Genomic DNA, 27324 nt, shown 5'->3' on the forward strand with positions numbered 1-27324 from the left:
CAGCACTCCCTCAATACTGACCCTCCGACAGTGCAGCACTCTCTCAGTACTGACTCTCCCACAGTGCAGCACTCCCTTAGTACTGACCCTCCGACAGTGCAGCACTCCCTCAATACTGACCCTCCGACAGTGCGGCACTCCCTCAGTACTGACCCTCCGACAGTGCAGCACTCTCTCAATACTGACCCTCCGACAGTGCGGCACTCCCTCAGTACTGACCCTCCGACAGTGCAGCACTCCCTCAGTACTGACCCTCTGACAGTGCAGCACTCCCTCAATACTGACCCTCCGACAGTGCAGCACTCTCTCAGTACTGACTCTCCCACAGTGCAGCACTCCCTTAGTACTGACCCTCCGACAGTGCAGCACTCCCTCAGTACTGACCCTCCGACAGTGCAGCACTCCCTCAGTACTGACCCTCCGACAGTGCAGCACTCCCTCAATACTGACCCTCCGACAGTGCAGCACTCCCTCAGTACTGACCCTCTGACAGTGCGGCACTCCCTCAGTACTGACCCTCCGACAGTGCAGCACTCTCCTAGTACTGACTCTCCCACAGTGCATCACTCTCTCAATACTGACCCTCCGACAGTGCAGCACTCCCTCAGTACTGACCCTCTGACAGTGCGGCACTCCCTCAGTACTGACCCTCCGACAGTGCAGCACTCCCTCAGTACTGACCCTCCGACAGTGCAGCACTCCCTCAGTACTGACCCTCCGACAGTGCAGCACTCTCTCAGTACTGACCCTCTGACAGTGCAGCCCTCTCTATCATTGTCTCTCTGTGAACCAGTGGTTGCAGTACATGAACCCTCCAGAGCAGCAGGGGGCGCGGGTGCCTATAATTAACCAGTGGTTGCCATTCAACCTCCAGAGCAGCAGGGGGCGCGGGTGCCTATAATTAACCAGTGGTTGCCATTCAACCTCCAGAGCAGCAGGGGGCGCGGGTGCCTATAATTAACCAGTGGTTGCCATTCAACCTCCAGAGCAGCAGGGGGCGCGGGTGCCTATAATTAACCAGTGGTTGCCATTCAACCTCCAGAGCAGCAGGGGGAGCAGCGAATGTCGCCGGCCCCGCCCATCCGGATGCAGGGCAGTGCGCCTGCGCGGCTGGGAGGAGGGCTCAGAGCAGCAGTGAGGGCAATGGCGGCGGTGTGGAGTGGGCGCCGCTTGTTTACACTCTAACCGGTGGCCGCGCTCGGTGGATGAGCGGTCGGCGGGGGATGCTGGTGGTGGCCCGGGGCCACTTGCTAAGATGTCATGGTTTTTCCCCTGGTCGAGCTCCATCAAGAAGCGGGCCTGCCGCTACCTGCTGCAGCATTACCTGGGCCACTTGTTGGAGGAGAGGCTGACCCTGGAGCAGCTGAGCCTGGACCTGTACAACGGCAGCGGCCGCCTCAGGGATGTCCAGCTCGATGTCTGGGTAAGAGGCACTGCATGGAGGAACAGGACTAGATAATAGAGAAAGCAGACAGTTCACAGATCAATAATCAGTCAGTTCACAGATCAATAATCAGTCAGTTCACAGATCAATCATCAGTCAGTTCACAGATCAATCATCAGTCAGTTCACAGATCAATAATCAGTCAGTTCACAGATCAATCATCAGTCAGTTCACAGATCAATAATCAGTCAGTTCACAGATCAATCATCAGTCAGTTCACAGATCAATAATCAGTCAGTTCACAGATCAATCATCAGTCAGTTCACAGATCAATCATCAGTCAGTTCACAGATCAATCATCAGTCAGTTCACAGATCAATCATCAGTCAGTTCACAGATCAATCATCAGTCAGTTCACAGATCAATCATCAGTCAGTTCACAGATCAATAATCAGTCAGTTCACAGATCAATCATCAGTCAGTTCACAGATCAATCATCAGTCAGTTCACAGATCAATAATCAGTCAGTTCACAGATCAATAATCAGTCAGTTCACAGATCAATCATCAGTCAGTTCACAGTTCAATAATCAGTCAGTTCACAGATCAATCATCAGTCAGTTCACAGATCAATCATCAGTCAGTTCACAGATCAATCATCAGTCAGTTCACAGATCAATAATCAGTCAGTTCACAGATCAATCATCAGTCAGTTCACAGATCAATCATCAGTCAGTTCACAGATCAATAATCAGTCAGTTCACAGATCAATCATCAGTCAGTTCACAGATCAATCATCAGTCAGTTCACAGATCAATCATCAGTCAGTTCACAGATCAATAATCAGTCAGTTCACAGATCAATCATCAGTCAGTTCACAGATCAATAATCAGTCAGTTCACAGATCAATAATCAGTCAGTTCACAGATCAATCATCAGTCAGTTCACAGATCAATAATCAGTCAGTTCACAGATCAAAAATCAGTCAGTTCACAGATCAATCATCAGTCAGTTCACAGATCAATCATCAGTCAGTTCACAGATCAATCATCAGTCAGTTCACAGATCAATCATCAGTCAGTTCACAGATTAATAATCAGTCAGTTCACAGATCAATAATCAGTCAGTTCACAGATCAATAATCAGTCAGTTCACAGATCAATAATCAGTCAGTTCACAGATCAATAATCAGTCAGTTCACAGATCAATAATCAGTCAGGTCACAGATCAATAATCAGTCAGTTCACAGATCAATAATCAGTCAGTTCACAAATCAATCATCAGTCAGTTCACAGATCAATCATCAGTCAGTTCACAGATCAATCATCAGTCAGTTCACAGATCAATAATCAGTCAGTTCACAGATCAATCATCAGTCAGTTCACAGATCAATCATCAGTCAGTTCACAGATCAATCATCAGTCAGTTCACAGATCAATCATCAGTCAGTTCACAGATCAATCATCAGTCAGTTCACAGATCAATCATCAGTCAGTTCACAGATCAATCATCAGTCAGTTCACAGATCAATCATCAGTCAGTTCACAGATCAATCATCAGTCAGTTCACAGATCAATCATCAGTCAGTTCACAGATCAATCATCAGTCAGTTCACAGATCAATCATCAGTCAGTTCACAGATAAATAATCAGTCAGTTCACAGATCAATCATCAGTCAGTTCACAGATCAATAATCAGTCAGTTCACAGATCAATCATCAGTCAGTTCACAGATCAATCATCAGTCAGTTCACAGATCAATCATCAGTCAGTTCACAGATCAATAATCAGTCAGTTCACAGATCAATAATCAGTCAGTTCACAGATCAATAATCAGTCAGTTCACAGATCAATCATCAGTCAGTTCACAGATCAATCATCAGTCAGTTCACAGATCAATCATCAGTCAGTTCACAGATCAATAATCAGTCAGTTCACAGATCAATAATCAGTCAGTTCACAGATCAATAATCAGTCAGTTCACAGATCAATCATCAGTCAGTTCACAGATCAATCATCAGTCAGTTCACAGATCAATAATCAGTCAGTTCACAGATCAATAATCAGTCAGTTCACAGATCAATCATCAGTCAGTTCACAGATCAATCATCAGTCAGTTCACAGATCAATCATCAGTCAGTTCACAAATCAATAATCAGTCAGTTCACAGATCAATCATCAGTCAGTTCACAGATCAATCATCAGTCAGTTCACAGATCAATAATCAGTCAGTTCACAAATCAATAATCAGTCAGTTCACAGATCAATAATCAGTCAGTTCACAGATCAATAATCAGTCAGTTCACAGATCAATAATCAGTCAGTTCACAGATCAATCATCAGTCAGTTCACAGATCAATCATCAGTCAGTTCACAGATCAATCATCAGTCAGTTCACAGATCAATCATCAGTCAGTTCACAGATCAATCATCAGTCAGTTCACAGATCAATAATCAGTCAGTTCACAGATCAATAATCAGTCAGTTCACAGATCAATAATCAGTCAGTTCACAGATCAATAATCAGTCAGTTCACAGATCAATCATCAGTCAGTTCACAGATCAATAATCAGTCAGTTCACAGATCAATAATCAGTCAGTTCACAGATCAATCATCAGTCAGTTCACAGATCAATCATCAGTCAGTTCACAGATCAATCATCAGTCAGTTCACTGATCAATAATCAGTCAGTTCACAGATCAATAATCAGTCAGTTCACAGATCAATAATCAGTCAGTTCACAGATCAATAATCAGTCAGTTCACAGATCAATAATCAGTCAGTTCACAGATCAATCATCAGTCAGTTCACAGATCAATAATCAGTCAGTTCACAGATCAATAATCAGTCAGTTCACAGATCAATCATCAGTCAGTTCACAGATCAATCATCAGTCAGTTCACTGATCAATAATCAGTCAGTTCACTGATCAATAATCAGTCAGTTCACAGATCAATAATCAGTCAGTTCACAGTTCAATAATCAGTCAGTTCACAGTTCAATAATCAGTCAGTTCACAGATCAATAATCAGTCAGTTCACAGATCAATAATCAGTCAGTTCACAGATCAATCATCAGTCAGTTCACAGATCAATCATCAGTCAGTTCACTGATCAATAATCAGTCAGTTCACAGATCAATAATCAGTCAGTTCACAGATCAATAATCAGTCAGTTCACAGATCAATAATCAGTCAGTTCACAGATCAATAATCAGTCAGTTCACAGATCAATAATCAGTCAGTTCACAGATCAATAATCAGTCAGTTCACAGATCAATCATCAGTCAGTTCACAGATCAATAATCAGTCAGTTCACAGATCAATAATCAGTCAGTTCACAGATCAATAATCAGTCAGTTCACAGATCAATCATCAGTCAGTTCACAGATCAATCATCAGTCAGTTCACAGATCAATCATCAGTCAGTTCACAGATCAATCATCAGTCAGTTCACAGATCAATCATCAGTCAGTTCACAGATCAATCATCAGTCAGTTCACTGATCAATAATCAGTCAGTTCACAGATCAATAATCAGTCAGTTCACAGATCAATAATCAGTCAGTTCACAGATCAATAATCAGTCAGTTCACAGATCAATCATCAGTCAGTTCACAGATCAATCATCAGTCAGTTCACAGATCAATCATCAGTCAGTTCACAGATCAATCATCAGTCAGTTCACAGATCAATCATCAGTCAGTTCACAGATCAATAATCAGTCAGTTCACAGATCAATCATCAGTCAGTTCACAGATCAATCATCAGTCAGTTCACAGATCAATCATCAGTCAGTTCACAGATCAATCATCAGTCAGTTCACAGATCAATCATCAGTCAGTTCACAGATCAATAATCAGTCAGTTCACAGATCAATAATCAATAGATGCATTCCTCAAATCAAGAGGACATCGACAGGCTGGTAGAATGGGCAGACGACTGGCAGATGAAATTTAATGCAGAGAACTGTGAAAGTGATGCATGTTGGTAGGGAGAACGAGGAGAGGCAATATAAAATAAAGGGCACAATTATAAATGGGGTGCAGGGGCAGAGGGATCCAGGGGTAATATGTGCACAAATCAGTGAAGCTGGCAGGGCAGGTTCAGAACGTGTTCAATAAGGCTTACAGGATCCCGGGCTTTATTAAATAGAGGCATAGAGTACAAAAGCAAGGAAATTGTGATGAGCCTGTGAGAAACCCTGGTTTAGCCTCAACTGGACTGTTGCGTTCAATTCTGGGCGCCACACTTTCAGAAGGATGTGAAGGCATTGGAGAGAAAATATTCATGAGAATGGTTCCGGAGTGAGGAACTTCAGTTACGTGGATAGATTGGAGAACTTGGGGCTGTTCTCCTTCGAGGAGAGGAGGTCAAAATCATGAGGGGTCTTGGCCGTGTAGATAGGGAGAAACTGTTCCCATTGGTGGAAGGATCAAGAGCTGGAGGGCACCGACTTGAAGTGATTGGGCAAAAGAAATAGTGGCGACACGAGGAAAAACGTTTCTGCAAATGGTTAGGATCTGGAATGCGCTGCCTGAGAACGTGGGTGGGCTTCCAAAAGGGAATTTTATAATTATCTGGTGAAAGAATTTGTAGGGTTAGGGGGGAAAATGCAGGGGAGTGGCACTGGGAGAGTAAGACTTGACAGGCTGCAATCCGATGATTCTATGAAATTAGGTGAATTAATCAGCCTACTATATTAGGTAAATTCGGGATATGAATTTACAGCAAATAAAACAAAAGGTGAATTAATCAGGTCATAGAATAACATGTAAATAGTAGTTAAACAAATCAATTTTGCAGAAATTAATAAACACTAGGTAATAAATATCTTAATTTAAAGATCAATTGATAAACACAATTTTTACTGGAAGTAAATTAAATTGAAAGTAGATATCTGAATGAATAAACAATTTAATATCTCATAAATATAAATTATTTATGTCAATCGGCAGATTTACCAATAGATTAATGTAAGTTATAAACTAATAAATATGGATACAGACATGCAGATGTACATAAATTGATGGGATGCATTATTCAATGCAGATAATTTATTATTATTTTGCTGTTTCACTGGGTTCTCCCCAGTGTCCTGGGACCCACATTTATCCCCCAGCTTCATTGCAACAGATTATGTAGCCATTTATCACTTTGCTGTTGGTGGGATCTTGCTGTGCGCAATTTGGCTGCCGCGTTTCCCACGTTACAACAGTCACTACACTTCAAAAGGTACTTGGTTGGGCGTGAAGCACTTTGGGATGTCCCGAGGTGCGGAAAGGCGCGAAGGAAGATCTAGTTTGTTCTTTGTTCTCCAGCACGTCGAGGTGAAGGTGTTGTGAAACTGGGTCCGTTTCGAGATGAGTGTCCGGTCGGTATCCCGCTGAGAGAGGGCAGGGTCTCTCAGGAGCAGAGGGACGGGACTGGACAAACGGCTACAGCCGGGAGTGTGTGTTTTTCCCGAGCTCTGCCGGGACGGCAATAGCTGAGTCACGTTCGGCTTTGCTGTACCGTATCACCGGGTGGTGCACGACCCAGTCGAATTTCAACTGCATTCCTCGTGCACAGCAGAAATGGGTCGGATGGCGAGGAGAAGCTAGGGGAGAGGAGGGTAGATAACATGTTGCACTTCTCATGTGACTTCCATGAAGCCAATGAAGTATTTTTGAAGTATCCTCACTGTTGTGGGAAATGTTGCAGACCATTGGGCACAGCAAGATCCCACAAGCAGCAGTGTGATCTTGACTATATGTTTTTTGGTGGTTTTGATTGAAGTTTTGTACAGGTCTGTCACTGTATAACACTGGGGTACCGTACTGGGCGGGACAGGTCTGTCACTGTAGCACTGGAGTACAGTACTGTTGGGTACAGGTCTGTCACTGTACAACACTGGGGTAGAGTACTGGTGGGTACAGGTCTGTCACTTTATAACACTGGGGTACAGTACTGGTGGGGACAGGTCTGTCACTGTATAACACTGGGGTACCATACTGGGGGGGACAGGTCTGTCACTGTAGCACTGGGGTACAGTACTGGTGGGTACAGGTCTGTCACTGTATAACACTGGGGTACAGTACTGGTGGGGACAGGTCTGTCACTTTATAACACTGGAGTACAGTACTGGTGGGGACAGGTCTGTCACTTTATAACACTGGGGTACAGTACTGGTGGGGACAGGTCTGTCACTGTATAACACTGGGGTACCATACTGGGGGGGGACAGGTCTGTCACTGTAGCACTGGGGTACAGTACTGGTGGGTACAGGTCTGTCACTGTATAACACTGGGGTACAGTACTGGTGGGGACAGGTCTGTCACTTTATAACACTGGAGTACAGTACTGGTGGGGACAGGTCTGTCACTGTGTAACACTGGTACAGTACTGTTGGGTACAGGTCTGTCACTGCATAACACTGGTACAGTACTGGTGGGGACAGGTCTGTCACTTTATAACACTGGGGTACAGTACTGGTGGGGACAAGTCTGTCACTGTGTAACACTGGTACAGTACTGTTGGGTACAGGTCTGTCACTGCATAACACTGGTACAGTACTGGTGGGGACAGGTCTGTCACTTTATAACACTGGGGTACAGTACTGGTGGGGACAAGTCTGTCACTTTATAACACTGGGGTACAGTACTGGTGGGTACTGGACTGTCATTGTATGACACTGGGTGCAGTACTGGTGGGTACAGGTCTGTCACTGTATAACACTGAGGTACAGTACTGGTGGGTACAGGTTTGTCACTGTATAACACTGGTACAGTACAGGTGGGGACAGGTCTGTCAGTGTATAACACTGGGGTACAGTACTGGTGGGGGCAGGTCTGTCACTGTATAACATTGGGGTACAGTACTGGTGAGGACAGGTCTGTCACTGTATAACACTGGGGTACAGTACTTGTGGGGACAGGTCTGTTACTGTATAATGGGTACAGTACTGGTGGGTACTGGTCTGTCACGATGTCACTGGGGTACAGTACTGGTGGGGACAGGTCTGTCACTGTATAACATTGGGTTACAGTACTGGTGGGGACAGGTCTGTCATTGTATGACACTGGGGTACAGTACTGGTGAGGACAGGTCTGTCACTGTATAATACTGGGGTACAGTACTTGGGACTGGTCTGTCACTGTATAACACTGGGGGACAGTACTGGTGGGGACAGGTCTGTCACTGTATAACACTGGGGTACAGTACTTGTGGGGACTGGTCTGTCACTGTATAACACTGGGGTACAGTACTGGTGAGGACAGGTCTGTCACTGTATAACACTGGGGTACAGTACTTGGGACAGGTCTGTCACTGTATAACACTGGCGTACAGTACTGGTGAGGACAGGTCTGTCACTGTATAACACTGGGGTACAGTACTGGTGGGGACAGGTCTGTCACTTGACAACACTGGGGTACAGTACTGGTGTGGACAGGTCTGTCATTGTCTGACACTGGGGTACTGTACTGGTGGGTAAAGGTCTGTCACTGTATAACACTGGCGTACAGTACTTGGGACTGGTCTGTCACTGTATAACACTGGGGTACAGTACTGGTGAGGACAGGTCTGTCACTGTATAACATTGGGGTACAGTACTTGTGGGGACTGGTCTGTCACTGTATAACACTGGGGTACAGTACTGGTGAGGACAGGTCTGTCACTGTATAACACTGGGGTACAGTACTGGTGAGGACAGGTCTGTCACTGTATAACACTGGGGTACAGTACTGGTGAGGACAGGTCTGTCACTGTATGACACTGGGGTACAGTACTGGTGAGGACAGGTCTGTCACTGTATAATACTGGGGTACAGTACTTGGGACAGGTCTGTCACTGTATAACACTGGCGTACAGTACCGGTGAGGACAGGTCTGTCACTGTATAACACGGGTACAGTACTGGTGAGGACAGGTCTGTCACTGTGTAACACTGGGGTACAGTACTGGTGAGGACAGGTCTGTCACTGTATAACACTGGGGTATAGTACTGGTGAGGACAGGTCTGTCACTGTATAACACTGGGGTACAGTACTTGTGGGGACTGGTCTGTCACTGTATAACACTGGCGTACAGTACCGGTGAGGACAGGTCTGTCACTGTGTAACACTGGGGTACAGTACTGGTGAGGACAGGTCTGTCACTGTATAACACTGGGGTACAGTACTTGTGGGGACTGGTCTGTCACTGTATCACACTGGGGTACAGTACTGGTGAGGACAGGTCTGTCACTGTATAACACTGGGGTACAGTACTGGTGAGGACAGGTCTGTCACTGTATAACACGGGGGTACAGTACTTGTGGGGACTGGTCTGTCACTGTATAACACTGGGGTACAGTACTGGTGGTGACAGGTCTGTCACTGTATAACACTGGGGTACAGTACTGGTGGTGACAGGTCTGTCACTGTATAACACTGGGGTACAGTACTTGTGAGGACTGGTCTGTCACTGTCTAACACTGGGGTACAGTACTTGGGACTGGTCTGTCACTGTATAACACTGGCGTACAGTACTGGTGGTGACAGGTCTGTCTCTGTATAACACTGGGATACAGTACTGGTGGTGACAGGTCTGTCACTGTATAACACTGGGGAACATTACTGGTGGGGACAGGTCTGTTGATGTTAAAAACTGGGATACAGTGGGACTTGAGGTAGGGTCAATATTGTGGAGGTGAGATGGATTCGGGATTGAGTTGGGGGTCAGAGCAGTACACGGGAAAGCTGTGATTAGGGAATAATACCACAACGGACAGTATAATTGGGCTGGGGAGAATTTTGACCCTGTCTGGGGAGAGAAAGGATGTGGAAATTGCACCTCAAGGCCATTCAGCTGATAACTGGGTCCATCTACGCTAATCCCCCTTTCCAATTTTCCTTTTAAAATCATTATCCACTCCCTCTTCAGTGATATTCTAATCTCTGTCTCACCCACACCCTTATGAAGCATTCCCTCTTCTGTTAACTCTTGGAGTGAAACCATTTCCTCTTCCCCTTCAATCATCTTGTGATGTGTCTTAGCCTTGTGACCCTTTCGCTAGCCCTTGAAAACAATCTTTCATTAATTTTGAACCATGTGCTCCGCTTCTCCCCACCCCGGACCCTCTCTCTTCCACTGAATCTTCACTGACTGCTTTCCTTGGCTCTGATATGCGAATTATATCATTATCACAAAAACAGCTTTAACTGGTCATTATTGTAATGTGGGAAACACGATAATTTGCGCACAGCAAGCTCCCACAAACTGCAATGTGATATTGACCAGATCATCTGTTTTCAGTGATGTTGGGTGGGGGATAAATATTGGCCCCAGGACACCGGGGAGAACTCCCACCTCCTGCTCTCCTTCCAATAGTGGCTGTGGAATTTTTTTACTCAGCGCTGCACTTGGGAGTGTCAGGCCTGGACTTTCTGCTCAGGTCCCTGGAGCCATAACCTTCTGCCTCAGAGTCAAGTTCAGTCGCGGCTGACACCTTAGAATAGTCTTCGGCCAGCCCTGACTGGTGCAGAACTGTCCCATCTCCGCATCGCAGCTCGCTGACACTCCCGAAGCCGAGGTCGTTGGGGCTGAATCCCTCAGCGAGGGACTCGCAGCCGCCCGTTCCCCTCTTTTTATTTTGTGTGTGTGTGCGAGGCACCTTGAGTCGGAGAGTTTGGAGCTTTTGTAAGGGCTGGAAGGCTAGCAACAGACGAAGCCCTTGAGGAATATAAAGAGAGTAGGAAGGAACTTAAGCAAGGGGTCAGGAGGGCTAAAAGGGGTCATGAAAAGTCATTGGCAAACAGTATTAAGGAAAATCCCAAGGCTTTTTATACATATATAAAGAGCAAGAGGGTAACCATGGAAAGGGTTGGCCCACTCAAGGACAGAGATGGGAATCTATGTGTGGAGCCAGAGGAAATGGGCGAGGTGCTAAATGAGTACTTTGCATCAGTATTCACCAAAGAGAAGGACTTGGTGGATGATGAGCCTAGGGAAGGGTGTGCAGATAGTCTCAGTCATCTCATTATCAAAAAGGAGGTGGTGTTGGGTGTCTTGCAAAGCATTAAGGTAGATAAGTCCCCAGGGCCTGATGGGATCTGCCCCAGAATACTGAGGGAGGCAAGGGAAGAAATTGCTGGGGCCTTGACAGAAATCTTTGCATCCTCATTGGCTACAGGTGAGGTCCCAGATGACTGGAGAATAGCCAATGTTGTACCTTTGTTTAAGAAGGGTAGCAAGGATAATCCAGGAAATTATAGGCCGGTGAGCCTTACGTCAGTGGTAGGGAAACTATTAGAGAGGATTCTTCGGGACAGGATTTACTCCCATTTGGAAACAAACAAACTTATTAGCGAGAGGCAGCTTGGTTTTGTGAAGGGGAGGTAGTGTCTTACTAATTTGATTGAGTTTTTTGAGGAAGTGACGAAGATGATTGATGAAGGAAGGGCAGTGGATGTTATCTATATGGACTTCAGTAAAGCCTTTGACAAGACATGGCAGACTGGTACAAAAGGTGAAGTCACACGGGATCAGAGGTGAGCTGGCAAGATGGATACAGAACTGGCTCGGTCATGGAAGACAGAGGGTAACAGTGGATGGGTGTTTTTCTGAATGGAGGGATGTGACTAGTGGTGTTCCGCAGGGATCAGTGCTGGGACCTTTGCTGTTTGTAGTATATAGAAATGATTTGGAGGAAAATGTAGCTGGTCTGATTAGTAAGTTTGCGGACGACACAAAGGTTGGTGGAGTTGCGGATAGTGATGAGGATTGTCAGAGGATACAGCAGGATATAGATCGGTTGAAGACTTGGGCGGAGAAATGGCAGATGGAGTTTAATCTGGACAAATGTGAGGTAATGCATTTTGGAAGGTCTAATGCAGGTGGGAGGTATACAGTAAATGGCAGAACCCTTAGGAGTATTGACAGGCAGAGAGATCTGGGCGTACAGGTCCACAGGTCACTGAAAGTGGCAACGCAGGTGGATAAGGTAGTCAAGAAGGCATACGGCATGCTTGCCTTCATCGGTCAGGGCATAGAGTATAAAAATTGGCAAGTCATGTTGCAGCTGTACAGAACTTTAGTTAGGCCGCACTTAGAATATTGCGTGCAATTCTGGTCGCCACACTACCAGAAGGGCGTGGAGGCTTTGGAGAGGGTACAGAGGAGGTTGACCAGGATGTTGCCTGGTCTGGAGGGCATTAGCTATGAGGAGAGGTTGGATAAACTCGGATTGTTTTCACTGGAATGTCGGAGGTGGAGGGGTGACATGATAGAGGTTTACAAAGTTATGAACGGCATGGACAGAGTGGATAGTCAGAAGCTTTTTCCCAGGGTGGAAGAGTCAGTTACTGGGGGACATAGGTTTAAGGTGCGAGGGGCAAAGTTTAGTGGGGATGTGCGAGGCAAGTTCTTTACACTGAGGGTGGTGAGTGCCTGGAACTTGCTGCCTGGGGAGGTGGTGGAAGCAGGTACGATAGCGACGTTTAAGAGGCATCTTGATAAATATATGAATAGGATGGGGGGAATAGAGGGATACGGACCCCCGAAGTCCAGAAGGTTTTAGTTTCGGCAGGCATCAAGATCGGCGCAGGCTTGGAGGGCCGAATGGCCTGTTCCTGTGCTGGACTGTTCTTTGTTCTTTGACTGCTAGTGAGGTAGCTCGTCAACAGTTTGAAACTTGTCTTTTGAAAAGTCTAATGCTTGTTCATCTGTTGCTTAGCTGTGCCTGCATTCAGCACTTCCTGTCTCAGAGAGCAAGGTAATGAACCCTGCCCGCAGGCTGTAGTCAGCCTTGCTCTTTTATCTGCTCTCGCCCCCCCCCCCCCAGCCAGTGAATCCTTTGCCAAACCTGGCTTCAGTTGTTGCTGTGCCCCTGTGCCGTTGTTGATCTATATTTACGGTGAAGATGAAACCTCCGTTGTGTTTGTGGCTCAGACTGGGGAGGGTGGGGGCAGGGAGAGAATTAAACAGTCATTACAAGATTAGTTTTCAGTCGGTAGGTAAGTTACAAAAAAGTCAATATTTGCGAGGGCCGGGACAATGTCTTCTGTCAAACTAATGATCTTAAAGGCTGTTGAGTGACCTCTGCCCCACACCAGTTTAACCTGGCAGAGGAGGTTTTCCCTGAGGTTCGGACCTGAGCTGTCCGAAGGTCCTTCCCTGGGGCTTGGTGGGTGCGTGCCAACCCGAGGAAGATCCCAGTTTTTCTCCCTGTTCTGGTTGGCGTCAGTTAATTTTCCCTCCCGCCCACGCACGGGCAGGGATTGGGAATGATTCAGCCAGGGTCTCTGTTCCCTGATCGCTCTCCGGTGACAGTGTCCTGAAGTGAGTGCGCGCGGAGCGGGTGGGCTCAGCGGTGATGCCTCCGCGGTCAAATAGCCCACCAACGCACAGTTGCCCAGACTCGTCGCTCATTAGCTGTGGCTCATTGGTTAGCAGCTCTCCCCTCTGAGTCGCAAGTTTGTTGGTTTGAGTCTCGCTCCACCGCTCCACTTTAGCTGCACTGAATCACTGCTTGGGTCACGGTGCAGGTGGTTGGGTGATGTAACCTTGTTTTGCTCTCTCTGCTGCTTGGGTAGTGACAGCCTCGGCTCCGGAGGTTGACTTGGCTCAGTTTGAGGAGACCATATGATGTTTGCTCGTGTGTGGGCTGTGACGTCCACTCCACCCCCCCCCCCCCTCCCTCTACCCCTCCCCCTCCCTCCCAACCTTAGCTTTGGTCAGGCACTCTGCGTGATGTTTACACGCATTCCTGAATCCTGAACTGTCAGGCATGTGGAACATGTGCTCGGCAGCTGCAGCCACATCAACCCTTGAACGCATCTTCCGAGGGAGAGAAATAATTAGGACTGATGTTGGAGCTGGTGTACTGACCCCACACCCCACCCCCCCTCTCTTTCCCAAACCCCATCCATCCCCCCCGTCCAGTGGGTCAGTGACAAAATACACAACCAAATCTGACGCACTTCCAGTCCCAGCCGGGATGGGTGAACTGACCTCAGCTGGAGTGGAGTGAGTGGCTGGCGGGTGGGTGGGGTATTGGGCGGGGGGGGGGAGCGGGGGAAGGATCCTGACCTTTACACAAGGGGGCACAGGGCGAGATTGAGCTCAGCAGCGACGAACCTTCCAGTCGAATAGCCTTCTGTGGCCAACTGCTGTCTATGCAACAGAATTCCGCCCCAAGCGTGGTCGGGAAGGATAGGAACTGAATCAAAATGGGTCGGCACATCTGAGACCACCCAGAGCAGCCTTACACTCCACTCATTATATCTGATGGTGCTAAAATGATCCTGAGTTTTTTGCCCCCACTGCTCTATCTGGGAGATCCCTCGACATATCTATTGTTCACATTCAGGGTGTGAACAACCACAAATAAAAACAAGAAATGCAGGAATCACTCAGCAGGTCTGGCAGCAACTGTGGAAAGAGAAGCAGAGTTAACGTTTCGGGTCAGTGACCCTTCATCAGAGGGTCACTGACCTGAAACGTCGAAACGTTAACTCTGCTTCTCTTTCCACAGTTGCTGCCAGACCTGCTGAGTGATTCCAGCATTTCTTGTTTTTATTTCAGATTTCCAGCATCCGCAGTATTTTGCTTTTATTTTAATATGAACAACCACATCCTGATTTCAGTCGTGTAGTTACTGGTTTGAACCTGTGTTCCCTCAGTTGTGTAGTTACTGGTTTGAACCTGTGTTCCCTCAGTCGTGTAGTTACTGGTTTGAACCTGTGTTCCCTCAGTTGTGTAGTTACTGGTTTGAACCTGTGTTCCCTCAGTTGTGTAGTTACTGGTTTGAACCTGTGTTCCCTCAGTTGTGTAGTTACTGGTTTGAACCTGTGTTCCCTCAGTTGTGTAGTTACTGGTTTGAACCTGTGTTCCCTCAGTTGTGTAGTTACTATTTTGAACCTGTGTTCCCTCAGTTGTGTAGTTACTGGTTTGAACCTGTGTTCCCTCAGTTGTGTAGTTACTGGTTTGAACCTGTGTTCCCTCAGTTGTGTAGTTACTATTTTGAACCTGTGTTCCCTCAGTTGTGTAGTTACTGGTTTGAACCTGTGTTCCCTCAGTTGTGTAGTTACTATTTTGAACCTGTGTTCCCTCAGTTGTGTAGTTACTATTTTGAACCTGTGTCCCCTCTGTTGTGTAGTTACTGGTTTGAACCTGTGTTCCCTCAGTTGTGTAGTTACTATTTTGAACCTGTGTTCCCTCAGTTGTGTAGTTACTGGTTTGAACCTGTGTTCCCTCAGTTGTGTAGTTACTGGTTTGAACCTGGGTTCCTCAGTTGTGTAGTTACTATTTTGAACCTGTGTTCCCTCAGTTGTGTAGTTACTGGTTTGAACCTGTGTTCCCTCAGTTGTGTAGTTACTATTTTGAACCTGTGTTCCCTCAGTTGTGTAGTTACTGGTTTGAACCTGTGTTCCCTCAGTTGTGTAGTTACTGGTTTGAACCTGTGTTCCCTCAGTTGTGTAGTTACTGGTTTGAACCTGGGTTCCTCAGTTGTGTAGTTACTATTTTGAACCTGTGTTCCCTCAGTTGTGTAGTTACTGGTTTGAACCTGGGTTCCTCAGTTGTGTAGTTACTATTTTGAACCTGTGTTCCCTCAGTTGTGTAGTTACTGGTTTGAACCTGGGTTCCTCAGTTGTGTAGTTACTATTTTGAACCTGTGTTCCCTCAGTTGTGTAGTTACTGGTTTGAACCTGTGTTCCCTCAGTTGTGTAGTTACTGGTTTGAACCTGTGTTCCCTCAGTCGTGTAGTTACTGGTTTGAACCTGTGTTCCCTCAGTCGTGTAGTTACTGGTTTGAACCTGTGTTCCCTCAGTCGTGTAGTTACTGGTTTGAACCTGTGTTCCCTCAGTCGTGTAGTTACTGGTTTGAACCTGTGTTCCCTCAGTCGTGTAGTTACTGGTTTGAACCTGTGTTCCCTCAGTCGTGTAGTTACTAGTTTGAACCTGTGTTCCCTCAGTTGTGTAGTTACTATTTTGAACCTGTGTTCCCTCAGTTGTGTCGTTACTATTTTGAACCTGTGTTCCCTCAGTTGTGTAGTTACTGGTTTGAACCTGTGTTCCCTCAGTTGTGTAGTTACTATTTTGAACCTGTGTTCCCTCAGTTGTGTAGTTACTATTTTGAACCTGTGTTCCCTCAGTTGTGTCGTTACTATTTTGAACCTGTGTTCCCTCAGTTGTGTAGTTACTGGTTTGAACCTGTGTTCCCTCAGTTCTGTAGTTACTGGTTTGAACCTGTGTTCCCTCAGTTGTGTAGTTACTATTTTGAACCTGTGTTCCCTCTGTTGTGTAGTTACTATTTTGAACCTGTGTTCCCTCAGTTGTGTAGTTACTATTTTGAACCTGTGTTCCCTCAGTTGTGTTGTTACTATTTTGAACCTGTGTTCCCTCAGTTGTGTAGTTACTGGTTTGAACCTGTGTTCCCTCAGTTGTGTAGTTGCTATTTTGAACCTGTGTTCCCTCAGTTGTGTTGTTACTATTTTGAACCTGTGTCCCCTCAGTTGTGTAGTTACTGGTTTGAACCTGTGTTCCCTCAGTTGTGTAGTTACTGGTTTGAACCTGTGTTCCCTCAGTTGTGTAGTTACTATTTTGAACCTGTGTTCCCTCAGTTGTGTAGTTACTGGTTTGAACCTGTGTTCCCTCAGTTGTGTAGTTGCTATTTTGAACCTGTGTTCCCTCAGTTGTGTAGTTACTATTTTGAACCTGTGTTCCCTCAGTTGTGTCGTTACTGGTTTGAACCTGTGTCCCCTCAGTTGTGTAGTTACTATTTTGAACCTGTGTTCCCTCAGTTGTGTCGTTACTATTTTGAACCTGTGTTCCCTCAGTTGTGTAGTTACTGGTTTGAACCTGTGTCCCCTCAGTTGTGTAGTTACTGGTTTGAACCTGTGTTCCCTCAGTCGTGTAGTTACTATTTTGAACCTGTGTTCCCTCAGTCGTGTAGTTACTATTTTGAACCTGTGTTCCCTCAGTTGTGTAGTTACTATTTTGAACCTGTGTTCCCTCAGTCGTGTTGTTACTGGTTTGAACCTGTGTCCCCTCAGTTGTGTAGTTACTGGTTTGAACCTGTGTCCCCTCAGTTGTGTAGTTACTATTTTGAACCTGTGTTCCCTCAGTCGTGTAGTTACTATTTTGAACCTGTGTTCCCTCAGTTGTGTAGTTACTGGTTTGAACCTGTGTTCCCTCAGTTGTGTAGTTACTGGTTTGAACCTGTGTTCCCTCAGTCGTGTAGTTGCTATTTTGAACCTGTGTTCCCTCAGTTGTGTTGTTACTATTTTGAACCTGTGTTCCCTCAGTTGTGTAGTTACTATTTTGAACCTGTGTTCCCTCAGTTGTGTAGTTACTGGTTTGAACCTGTGTCCCCTCAGTTGTGTAGTTACTGGTTTGAACCTGTGTTCCCTCAGTTGTGTCGTTACTATTTTGAACCTGTGTTCCCTCAGTTGTGTAGTTACTGGTTTGAACCTGTGTTCCCTCAGTCGTGTAGTTACTATTTTGAACCTGTGTTCCCTCAGTTGTGTAGTTACTATTTTGAACCTGTGTTCCCTCAGTTGTGTAGTTACTGGTTTGAACCTGTGTCCCCTCAGTTGTGTAGTTACTGGTTTGAACCTGTGTTCCCTCAGTTGTGTCGTTACTATTTTGAACCTGTGTTCCCTCAGTTGTGTAGTTACTGGTTTGAACCTGTGTTCCCTCAGTCGTGTAGTTACTATTTTGAACCTGTGTTCCCTCAGTTGTGTAGTTACTGGTTTGAACCTGTGTTCCCTCAGTTGTGTCGTTACTATTTTGAACCTGTGTTCCCTCAGTTGTGTAGTTACTGGTTTGAACCTGTGTCCCCTCAGTTGTGTAGTTACTGGTTTGAATCTGTGTTCCCTCAGTCGTGTAGTTACTATTTTGAACCTGTGTTCCCTCAGTCGTGTAGTTACTATTTTGAACCTGTGTTCCCTCAGTTGTGTAGTTACTATTTTGAACCTGTGTTCCCTCAGTCGTGTTGTTACTGGTTTGAACCTGTGTCCCCTCAGTTGTGTAGTTACTGGTTTGAACCTGTGTCCCCTCAGTTGTGTAGTTACTATTTTGAACCTGTGTTCCCTCAGTCGTGTAGTTACTGGTTTGAACCTGTGTCCCCTCAGTTGTGTAGTTACTATTTTGAACCTGTGTTCCCTCAGTCGTGTAGTTACTATTTTGAACCTGTGTTCCCTCAGTTGTGTAGTTACTATTTTGAACCTGTGTTCCCTCAGTCGTGTAGTTACTATTTTGAACCTGTGTTCCCTCAGTCGTGTAGTTACTGGTTTGAACCTGTGTTCCCTCAGTCGTGTAGTTACTATTTTGAACCTGTGTTCCCTCAGTCGTGTAGTTACTATTTTGAACCTGTGTTCCCTCAGTTGTGTAGTTACTGGTTTGAACCTGTGTTCCCTCAGTTGTGTAGTTACTGGTTTGAACCTGTGTTCCCTCAGTCGTGTAGTTACTATTTTGAACCTGTGTTCCCTCAGTTGTGTAGTTACTATTTTGAACCTGTGTTCCCTCAGTCGTGTAGTTACTGGTTTGAACCTGTGTTCCCTCAGTCGTGTCGTTACTGGTTTGAACCTGTGTTCCCTCAGTTGTGTAGTTACTGGTTTGAACCTGTGTTCCCTCAGTCGTGTAGTTACTATTTTGAACCTGTGTTCCCTCAGTTGTGTAGTTACTATTTTGAACCTGTGTTCCCTCAGTCGTGTAGTTACTATTTTGAACCTGTGTTCCCTCAGTTGTGTAGTTACTGGTTTGAACCTGTGTTCCCTCAGTCGTGTCGTTACTGGTTTGAACCTGTGTTCCCTCAGTTGTGAAATTACTATTTTGAACCTGTGTTCCCTCACTTGTGAAATTACTATTTTGAACCTGTGTTCCCTCAGTTGTGTAGTTACTGGTTTGAACCTGTGTTCCCTCACTTGTGAAATTACTATTTTGAACCTGTGTTCCCTCACTTGTGAAATTATTATTTTGAACCTGTGTTCCCTCACTTGTGAAATTACTATTTTGAACCTCTGTCCCCTCAGTTGTCCTCTCCTTATCTAAAGTAATGCTCCAGATTTACTTCCCTCTATTCCCTTGCTTATCTACTATCCGTGTCAACTTTTTGTTCTTACCAACCCCACCCTCATGACCTGTCCTGCTGATTTGACAGCTAAATACCCTACCTGGGTCGGGAGGGGGAATTGTGATATACTTGAACATATTAGCATTGAAAGGAAGGAAGCATTAGCTGTTTAAACGGGCTTAAAAGTGGATCAATCCCCAGGCCATGGCTGTTATGTGAGGCAAGGGACGAGATAGCAGGGGCTCTGACACAAATTTTCAAATCCTCTCTGGCCACAGGAGAGGTACCAGAGGACTGGAGGACAGCGAATGTGGTACCATTATTCAAGAAGGGTAGCAGGGATAAACCAGCTAATTACAGGTCAGTGAGTCTAACATCAGTGGTAGGGAAACTATTGGAAAAAGTTCTGAAGGGCAGGATTAATCTCCAATTGGAGAGGCAGGATTAATCAGGGATAGACAACATGCATTTGTCAAATGGACAACTTGATTGAATTTTTCGAGGAGGTGACTGGATGTGTAGATGAGGGTAAAGCAGTCGATGTAGTCTACATGGACCTCAGTAAGGCTTTTGATAAGGTCCCGCATGGGAGATTGGTCAAGAAGGGTAAGAGCCCATGGGATCCAGGGCAATTTGGCAAATTGGATCCAAAATTGGCTCAGTAGCAGGAGGCAGAGGGTGATGGTCGAGGGTTGTTTTTGCGAGTGGAAGCCTGTGACCAGTGGTGTACCGCAGGGATCGGTGCTGGGACCCTGGCTGTTTGTAGTGTACATTAATGATTTAAACGTGAAGGAGGTATGATCTGTAAGTTTGCAGATGACACGAAAATTGGTGCTGTCGTAAATAGTGAGGAGGAAAGCCTTAAATTACAGGACGATATAGCATGGCTGGTAAGATGGGCGGAGCAGTGGCAAATGGAATTTAATCCTGAGAAGTGTGAGGTGATGCATTTTGGGAGGACTAACAAGGCAAGGGAATATACAATGGATGGTAGGACCATAGGAAGTCCAGGGGACCTTGATGTACTTGTCCATAGATGACTGAAGGCAGCAGCACAGATAGATAAGGTGGTTAGGAAGGCATATGGGATACTTGTCTTTATTAGCCGAGGCATAGAATATTAGAGCAGGGAGGTTATGATGGAGCTGTATAAAACACTAGTTAGGCCACAGCTGGACTATTGTGTACAGTTCTGGTCACCATACTATAGGAAGGATGTGATTGCACTGGAGAGGGTGCAGAGGAGATTCACCAGGATGTTGTCTGGGCTGGAGCATTTCAGCTATGAAGAGAGACTGGATAGGCTAGGGTTGTTTTCCTTGGAGCTGAGAAGGCTGAGGGGGGACCTGATTGAGGTATACAAAATTATGAGGGGCATTGATAGGGTAGATAGGAAGAAACTTTTTCCCTTAGCGGGGGGGTCAATAACCAGGGGGCATAGATTTAAGGGAAAGGACAGGAGGTTTAGAGGGGATTTGAGGAAATAATTTTCACCCAGAGGGTGGTTGAAATCTGGAACGCACTGCCTGAAGGGGTGGTAGAGGCAGGAACCCTCACAACATTTAAGAAGTATTTAGATGAGCACTTGAAATGCCATAGCATACAAGGCTACGGGCCAAGTGCTGGAAAATGAAATTGGAATAGATAGGTGCTTGATGGCTGGCACAGACACGATGGGCCGAAGGGCCTGTTTCTGTGCTGTATAACTCTATGACTCGAAATGCCCTACCTGGTGTGGCACAGAGCCAAGCAGACCGGACAGTCCGAGGTCGGGCTCCTGATCTTTGCTGAGTGAACTGGTTTTGGTCAGGGCAGCTGTTGGGATCATATTCTTTGGCTTAGTGTCCTTGGGTATTGGAGGAGTGAGTGGAAGCACAGTTGCAGCAGGAGCCTGGGCGCCAGCTCCCGACCACCATGTAGTCTGCTCTGCTGGAAGGGGCATGTATGCAGGTGTCTGTCCGTATGACCTGGCTTTGCTGTCATTCTCCTCATGGTCGACGAGCCTGCCGACAAATGGAGGGTGCCTTTGGAAAGGGAGTGGTTGTGCTCAGCATTGCAGGGTGTTAACCAATTACAGTAGCTCCTCTGGTCATCGGGCATGCACCCTGAACACGATAAAGCATCCTTGTGTTCAAATTATCCACTGCCTCGCCCCTCCCTATCTCTGTCACCTCCTCCAGCCCCCACAACCCTCCGAGATCTCTGCGCTCCTCCAATTCCGCCCTCTTGTCCATCCCGATTCCCATCGCTCCACCATTGGCGGCCGTGCCTTCAGCTGCCTGGGCGCCCTAAGCTCTGGAATTCCCTCCCTAAACCTCTCCGCCCCTCTCTCTCTCTCTCCGCCTCTCTCTCTCCTCCTTTAAGATGCTCCTTAAAATCGACCTCTTTGACCGAGCTTTCGGTCGCCTGTCCCTAATATCTGCTCATGTGGTTCAGTGTCAAATGTTGTCCGATTCTGTGAAGTGCTTTGGGATGTTTTCACTCTGTTAAAGGCGTTGATAAATGCGACTTCTGCCCTTGCTGTAACAGGTGCTCTCTTTGCTCTGCAGTCTTTGAATGAATTCTTGGACTCGCTCGGCGCGCCACTGGAGATCACAGACGGCTTCATCAGCAGCATCTCGGTGACCATCCCCTGGTCTGCCCTGATCACTGAGAACTGCACCGTGGAAGTGACGGGCCTGCAGGTGACGTGCAGGCCCAAGTATTGCTTCGGTGAGTGACAGCCCGAGATACAATAAAACAAGGGACCAGGGAGGAAACGGTGGCCGGACAAACCCCCCCACCCCCCCCCCCCCCCCCGCCCCCCACGTTCCTGGTAGGTTGTGATTCTGTCAAGGTGCTCCTAGTCACTGCCTCCTAAGAACAAGCACTCGAATCTGTTCTGGTGTCTAATACCCCTCCTTTGGGGAAGAGAGAGATGGAGGAGGGGGGGGTGGGGGTGGATGCGTGAGGGCTGACTCCCGAGATCTGATCGAAGAGATGGAAGTCAAACCTTGCTTATTAAAGACTTAGGCCAGCCACTGGGAGCTGGGATTGTTCAGTCAGTGGTCACAGCAATGTAACGGAAGTGTTAGTGGACGGTTTGTGGTAGACAGGATCTGATGGTGGTGGGGTGGGTGGGTGGTGGGTGTTGGCGAGGATCGTAAGCACAACTCGTGGTCAAGTCGGGACTCCCAAGGTTGCGCTCGGTGTGGTTCACTGCCAGTCGGGGAGAGGGCCGCTGCGAAGCATCCCCGCTCACGTGTCACCGGCCGCCCGTGCAGTTTGGCCTGCTTAAATTCCAGCAGTCGCTCACCCGAGCCTCAGCCGTGGTTTACCCTTCACCTGAGCTCTCTGGGCTGTCTGAGAGTATGCCCACTGTATCTGGTAAACTGAGACTCTTGCCCGTTTCCCACTGGTTTGGTTTGCAGACGGGTTAAATGTGCCATTGGGTTTTACACAGGTGTCGGGCGCCTGACTGAGCAAAGATGTGCGGCGCAGTGTGTTCAGTCCTGAGGAATACATCGAGTTTACAGCACTGACACAGGCCATTCGGTCCATCTGATCTATGTTGGTGTTAATGCTCCATCGGAGTCTCCTACGAATATAGGAACAGGAGGCCATTCAGCCCCTTGCGCTTGTTCCGCTATTCAATGAGATCATGGCTGATCTGTGATCTAACTCCATATACCCATCTTTGCCCCATATCCCTTAATACAAAAATCTATCAATCTCCGATTTAACATTAACAATTGATCCAGCATCGATTGCCGTTTGTGGAAGAGAGTTCCAAACTTCTCCCACCCTTTGTGTGTGGAAGTGTTTCTTCATTTCACTCCTGAAAGGACTGGCTCTCATTTTTAGACTCTGCCCCCCTAGTCCTGGACTCCCCAACCAGCGGAAATCGTTTCTCTCTATCGACCCTATCAGTTCCCCTTAATATCTTTGGAAACCTTGATCAAATCTCCCCTTAACCTTCTAAATTCCAGGGAATACAATCCTAGTTTGTGTAATCTCTCCTCGTAATTTAACCCTTGGAGTCCAGGTATGATTCTGGTCAATCTACACTGCACTCCATCCAAGGCCAGTATATCCTTGCTAAGGTGCGGTGCCCAGAACTGCTCCCAGTAACTCCAGGTGTGGTCTAACCAGGGCTTTGTATAGCTGAAGCCTGACTTCTACCCCCCTGTATTCTAGTCCTCCAGATATAACCAGCACCCTACTTTATCTCATCTATCAACATAACCTTGTATTCATTTCCTCCTCATGTGTTTATCCAGCTGCCCCTTAAAGGCATTGATACTAATCCTACCAACCCACCCCCCGTGGTAGCGAGTTCCACATTCTCCCCTCTCTCTGGGTAAAGAAGTTTATATTGATGGCTCCTAGTTCTGGTCTTGTCCGCAAGTGGAGACATTTTCTTTATGTTGACCCTGTCAAATTCCTTCATAATTTTAAAGAGCTTTCTCGGCTCACCCCTTCGGTTTCCCTTTTCTCAAGAAAAGAGCCTTTTCTCTTCACAGATGCTGACTGGTCTGTGAAGTAGCATCAATATAATCCTGAGTAACTCTCATCAGTGGCTACCACGTGTGCAATACATTCAGCAGTCGTTATACAGCCTGCCTCTCTTCCCCCCCCCCCCCCCCCCCCGCAGCCACACACAGTCCCACCCAAACCTCCGAAGGTTCCAAGAGTAAACACACCCTGCTCCTGGTGCGGCGCTTGGTCCCTGATCTTAGCTGTCCCTCAGCCTCCCCGCCCTCCCTGTATACGCGGACGTGTGGAAAGGGGGATTGAGCTCAGCCGTCACATTCACCAGAGCCATTCAGGAAATTGGGAAGCACCTCTTCACGCAAAGGGGAGTCTCTGGAACGCTCTCCCGCCAAAAAGCTGCCGAGACCGGCGGTGGGTCAATTAAAAATGTTAAAAGTGAGATGGATAGATTTTTGTTGGGTGAGGGTATCGAGGGATGGAGAGCATTGACGGGTAAATGGAGTTCTGTGCTGTACATTCGGGGCAGCGTTTCCGATTTCTACCCTCCTCGGTATGGGTCAAATGGCTTGTTCCGTGCTGTTCGTTCTGCGTATTTTGGATTTCCAGCATCCGCAGTGTCTTGCCTTTGGTTGCGTGTTGCGGAAGGCGCCTCTCGGGGCGTTGCTAACTTTTGTTGCTAACTCTCTGCCGTGCAGCCCCAGGGACGGAGTCTCCCAGCTGGTCGTCATGCATGACAACCAGCATGCAGCTGGCAAAGGAGTGCCTGAAGGAGCAGGCCGAGGAGCCGGAGGAGCCCACCCAGCCTCTGGAGGGGCTCGAGATGTTTGCACAGACCATAGAAACGGGTAAGCATTGGAAAGCTCATTGTTTGGGGTTCCGTTTATTTGACCCCATCCCCCAACCCCCACAGGTTCCCAACTGTGGAAGAAAGAACTTGCAGGATGTCGCAAAGCCTTTTCCAGCCAGTTAGGTGTCTTTGTAGTTCCTGTTGCAGTGTCGGAAACACGGCAGCTAATTTGCGCACAGCAAGCTACCACAAACAGCAGTGTGATAATGACTACATTATCTGTTTTACTGATGTTGGTTGAGGGATAAATATTGGCCTCAGGACACTGGGGAGAATCCCCCCCACCCCCCCCACCCCGCTCTCACTCTACCTCCAATAGTGGCTGTTGAGTCTTTTACATCCACCTGAGAGGGCAGACGGAACCTTGGTTTAATGTCTCATCCGAAACACCTCCGACAGTGCGGCGCTCCCTCAGTACTGGCACAGGGGGCTGTCGGCCTGGATTATGAGCTCAGGTTTCTGGAGTGGGGCTCGAAAACGCACGTCCTTCTGCCTCGGAGGCGAGAGAGGAATTCCACTGAGCCGGGGGCTGAGACGCGAGAGGTTGGGATCCTCCCTGACTGCACAACTCCAGGTGAGGTGATGGACGTTAGACTTGGCACAGCTGATAGATCGGGAGCCTCGCGAGCTACAGGGCCCACGGCCACGATGAACCTCTCCCACGTTGGATCAGTTTCCCTTCGGCTGGGGACATCTTGCTTGCCAGACAGAAATTCCTATCGGGTGACAGATGACGGGGGCTGGGGTGGTGAGAAGTGAGTGGCCGGCCGTGGTGGCATATTCTGCCAGTGTACCCGGGGAATCTTGGCAAGGTCCCAACTCAGATGGGCGGGTGTCGCCTCTTTCCTCATTCAGCTACGATATACCACCACCATTACCAGGGAATTAGATTACTGAAAAAGAAGAGCATCAAAGGGGAGTGAGCAGGAGAGTGGGATTAGTCTGGGTGGGATAGTAAAGGGTTACAGGCACAGAAAGCTCCCACAAACAGCAGTGTGATAATGACCAGACCATCTGGTTTAGTGATCGTGGTTGGAGAAATATTGGCCCAGAACACCACAGATAGCTCCTGCTCTTCTCCGTATGGTGCTACTGAATCTTTTACATTCACCTAATAGACCAGTCGAGGCCTCGGCTGGGCATCTCATCTGAAAGATGGCACCTCTGACAGTGCAGCACTCTCTCAGTACAATCATTGGAGCGTTAGTCCCACTCTAAGACTCGAAGCTGTCAGTTAGACAGTATTGTTACTCTGTGTGGTAAGTTTTATTACTAAATCAGCTTTGTCAATTCTTCTTTTGATTAAACAGTTTTGCGGAGGATAAAAGTAACATTCCTCGACACAATAGTTCGGGTGGAACACACTCCTGACGGCTCCAGGACTGGAGTTGCCCTGGAAGTGCACATTAAAAGGTCAGTAAATCGACTATTCCAGTATTGGAGGGAATGACGTTTCTGAATGGATTTTCAGCAACTGGATAGGATACCGTTTTTTTTTACAGTTTTAAAATAACTTTATTAAAAACAGAAATAAACAAAAAACTCAAATTAAAATGCCATTTTCGGCATCAATGATGCACTCCAGTCCCTGCGGTGCCTGCCGGTCGCGGAAGGCCTCAAGCGGACCGGCGGACACCGCGTGCTCCTTCTCCAGGGGCACCCGGGCGCGAACGTAACCGCGGAAGAGGGGCAGGCAATCGGGGAGGACGGAACCCCTGTTGGCCCGCAACCTGGACCTGTGAATTGCCACCTTGGCCAGGCCCAGGAGCAGAACGACAAGGAGATCCTCCCTCCGCACCGGGTGCCCAAAGATCAGGAGCGTAGGACTGAAGTGCAGCCAGAATTTGAGGAGCAGCCCCTTCAAATACTCAAAGAGGGGCTGCAACCTCGCACACTCCGTATAAACGTGGAACACGGACTCGTCCAGGCCACAGAAAGTACAGGCGGCCTGGGAGTCCGCGAACCTACTTAAAAGTCTATTGCACGGGACTGCTCTGTGCAGCACCCTCCATCCCAGGTCCCCGATGTAAAGGGGGAAGACTCCCGCGTATAGAGACCTCCATCGGGGTTGCCCCTCGCCGCCAGATGGCAACGCGGACCGCCAGGGCGTGTCCGGCCGGCTGACGAGGGCGAGGAAGCGGAGAGTGTGCAGGAGCAGCCCGTACAGGAAACCCCTCCGCGCCGATTGGAATGGCACGGAGGGCATTTCCGAGAGGCGGCTCGGGTTGTGCGGGACCGGCTCCCGAGGAGGGTTTCGGGGCCTGGGTCCGATGAGCAGTTCCGGCCGAGCGGGGGTCAGCTCAGCCGGGATCGCCCCGCACTCCCGAGCCCCCTCGCCACCCGCAGTGAGGGGCGTCCCGGGGGTTTCGGCTACTCCTCCACCCGCCGGACTGTCCCCGGAGTCGGCCGCCCGGACAGCAGAGGCGCTCTCCTCCGCCGGCGGGGGAGCGCCCTGACTGGAGGCGACCATGTTCCAGACTCGGAATAGATCCTGGTAAAAGACAGGCAACTCCCTCAGAGAAGCACGGCTAACGGACTCCACCGGGAGCTGCGTGTCGTCTTGAAGGCAGTGACACTGGCAGAAAGAAT

At 47.8% G+C, this 27324-nt stretch overlaps 1 protein-coding gene across 1 annotated transcript in view; it reads left to right on the forward strand.

Annotated features, from left to right (window-relative positions):
- The first annotated feature begins 1114 nt into the window (after positions 1–1114).
- Positions 1115–27324, forward strand: part of LOC137355983 (autophagy-related protein 2 homolog A-like) — a 109149-nt gene continuing 82939 nt past the window's right edge. The window contains 4 exon segments of the mRNA XM_068021686.1: positions 1115–1423; positions 21965–22127; positions 24584–24733; positions 26046–26148. Coding sequence (XP_067877787.1) covers positions 1256–1423; positions 21965–22127; positions 24584–24733; positions 26046–26148 — 584 coding nt within the window. The 5' untranslated portion in view covers positions 1115–1255.

This window comes from Heterodontus francisci, chromosome 44 (genome assembly GCF_036365525.1).
Source record: "Heterodontus francisci isolate sHetFra1 chromosome 44, sHetFra1.hap1, whole genome shotgun sequence".
Lineage (NCBI taxonomy): Eukaryota > Metazoa > Chordata > Chondrichthyes > Heterodontiformes > Heterodontidae > Heterodontus > Heterodontus francisci.